Genomic DNA, 3,018 nt, shown 5'->3' with positions numbered 1-3,018 from the left:
AAAAGTACGGATTATAAGATAAGCGAACAGAGCCATTAGGTTACACCATGTCGTCGTCATGTTCCATTGATCATCAGTTGAATGGATAAACTGTGCAAGGGCCGAATGAATAAACCTTCTTTGTTTTTATCTATAGTGCAAAGGGGGACAAAAACTCACCCTTTCAACAAAAGCTTTAAACCATACGTATCTATCAAAGTCGAATATATATGCATTGATTCATCTTATATAATGATGAATGCCGTTTGATCTTTAAAGACGCATGTACAAGAACTGATGATAAAATAATGCATCGTTGCAGTAAGCCACTAACATTGCAAGTACAGAGCTAGCTGAATGAACCTTTGATTAATCTTCAGTCAGAGAAGAAGCAGCTCGCGATCGTCAGAGGATGACGCACCCGTTGCCCGCGGCCTGCTCCTCGTAGCACACCACGGCACCGGGGAAAGGATGCGCGTGCGCCGGGACCAGAACCGGTGGTGGACGGCAGGCGCTGCAGCCGGCGCAGCACGGCGGCGGCGGCGGCTTCTTGGCCTCCTGGTCGGCGGCGGGTTTCTTGGCGGCCTCGTCGGGCTTCTTGGGCGGGCTGTTGTCGGGCTGCTTCTCCGGGCCGACGCTGAGGACGCGCGCCTCGAACCTGGCCTTGCTTAGCGCCCTGGCCACGCGCACCACGTCCACCTCCCCCACCACCGTCAGCGTCCCCTCCCCGTCCACCGCCACCGACTTCACGCCTACGACACCGCTCACGCACAACCAACCAATGCAGCACTACTGGTTAGGTTACGCCGGCCGGCCGCCATTGCAGCTAACAATCACAAGCAATGCAAATTCATGTGCATGTAAAGCGTATGTGATAGTTGATACCCTGGAACTTGGCGACGGTGCTCATGGCTTTGGCCTTGCACGCATCGCCGACGACGTCCACCTTCAGCACAATCTTCTGCAATAATCAAAAGACCCAGCAGATGTATTACTCAACAATGTAGAGCTAGCGATGCTTAGTTACAAGAACAAAATGTGGGGGTTTTTTTTTTGCGTTGGATTAGATGCAGTGAAAGAGGGCGCCAACCGAGGAGTACTAGCTGATGACAAACCTTGCAGTCGGGCATGGCGACAGAGGAGGAATCGATCCACCGGGTACGCCCGCCAAGGGAAGAAGAAGAATATGGAGAGGGAGGCGTGTTGTTCTTGTTCAATTAGTTGGGCTCCCTCCCCCATTGGTGGTGAAGACACAGCTGGGTTATATTATATGGCGCTTAGGAGATACTCCGATCCTCTCGTCATATATATATGACAATTAGCCGCCATCACTCATCAGACATGCCGAGAATTGCAAAATGATTTCCCTCCGATCCTCTCGTCTGGTTGCAGCGCGTACAGTAGTCATGATTGCGCAAAGGTCAACGACCAACGCCGCATCAGGAGATGCACTCCGCAGCTTGATTGGATGACTATGACAAATCAAATGAGCCTTGATTATCTATTAATTTCTCGTATTTTACATGTGTGAGGAACCACAGATTAGTAGCATTGTAGTAACGATGATATGGTTTGCACTGGTGATACTTCTTCAGGAAGTCCCACGGTGGCATTCTGATCGTTCTTTAGCAGGCATGGAAGAGGATGGATGGCGTCGGAACGGAGCGGAGAAGTGAAGACTGAAGAGGTGACGGAGGGAGAAAGGAGGGCGAGGCGATGGATTGGTTGCATCCGATTTGTCTATGGCAGACCGGTGATCCTCCTCTACGGCGCTCAGAGCAAGGCTAATAATACAGCTGATTTACTGGCTGTAAGGTTTTTTGTAGCTTTCTCTCAGTCCACTCATATAGTAGTTAATTCTTTACGGTTAATACATGGCCCACTTGTCTCTCTCACAGATTTTTTTGGTTCTTATACCCAAACCAGCTGTAAGTTTATAGCCTGCTTCTCCTCTCTCTCCTTCCCTCTCTTCTCCATCTCAGCATTTAGTCGGCTTACGGTCTGCTATTATACTTAGCTCTCAGTCCGTGATGGCTGCACGGGACCGGGCAACTGGATAGCCGAGGGCCCGAGGCGCACGCTGACCGACGCCAGGCGGTCAAAACTGCAACATGTGCAAATGGGATAGGCCGCGAGATCTATATCTACTAATAATAATGAATGAATTTCAGGGTAAGCAGTTCTGTTGTTACTTTTTAGATGGAGCGTAATTATGTTCTCAATTAGGAGTACCAAGCTCAAAAGGAGCCTTTATGCGTGTTTGGATTGATGAGAATAGGGTCCATTCTTATAGTGAGATTCTGGATTCCAGACAGTAAACGTAGAAATCTTGATTAGTTTTTTTTTCTCAATCACGCAAAATGTTTGCACGTCTTTATATTAAGGTAGAAAAAGTTTAATATAACACGTCTTAGCCCGCGGCCTAGGGGGTTAGAAGAGTTTTGTATGGACGCTCAGACTCTCCCTAGTATACAAAATCTTGATTAGTGAATGTAAAATCTTGATTTTAGATAAAAGAAAGGGAGATGGATATTAAATCTTATTCTCATGAGTGATTCTTGGCTTTGTATATTGAAAATCTCCAAATGGTAGGTTTGAGGTAGATAATTGGCTCATCCTAGAATCTAAGTGTTTGGAGCTTATTCTCATTTTTGCACTCCATTCTCACCTTTCTTGGAAGATCCAAACAGAACGTAAGGCGACCCACCAGCTCTTCACATTTTTTGTTTGGTTATAAAGAATGAAATACATGGGGTGGAGCTTCTCATAGGCTGACATATATAGGCACATGTAGGCCTGTTCGCTCAGCTGCAGCGACGAACTCCATTGTATGCATACTTAAACAACTTACTAAGGTTTGACACTAAACATTAGTGAAATTTTACGGTGCTTGGAAAAACTAGAACCATCCACTTGTATAGATCAGATGGCTATAAAATCAGAAGAATCAAGATAGTAGAACTTAAGTTGTGGACGAGAACTAGGAATCTATGGGTCCCGAACTAAAAATATATGAGCAAAGAATTATTTCAAATAAAT

General features: G+C 46.4%; 1 protein-coding gene across 1 annotated transcript; it reads right to left on the bottom strand.

Moving 5' to 3' along the window:
• Positions 1-374: 374 nt before the first annotated feature.
• LOC136498508 (heavy metal-associated isoprenylated plant protein 43-like) lies at positions 375-1,109 on the bottom strand. Its single transcript, XM_066494426.1, has 3 exons — positions 1,095-1,109; positions 865-940; positions 375-731 (listed from the first exon to the last, which is right to left on the bottom strand). The coding sequence occupies exons 1-3, from the start codon at positions 1,107-1,109 to the stop codon at positions 385-387; spliced, it is 438 nt and encodes a 145-aa protein (XP_066350523.1). The 3' UTR covers positions 375-384.
• Positions 1,110-3,018: the final 1,909 nt, after the last annotated feature.

This window comes from Miscanthus floridulus, chromosome 1 (assembly GCF_019320115.1).
Source record: "Miscanthus floridulus cultivar M001 chromosome 1, ASM1932011v1, whole genome shotgun sequence".
Lineage (NCBI taxonomy): Eukaryota > Viridiplantae > Streptophyta > Magnoliopsida > Poales > Poaceae > Miscanthus > Miscanthus floridulus.
This window is presented reverse-complemented; position numbering and strand designations above follow the sequence as displayed.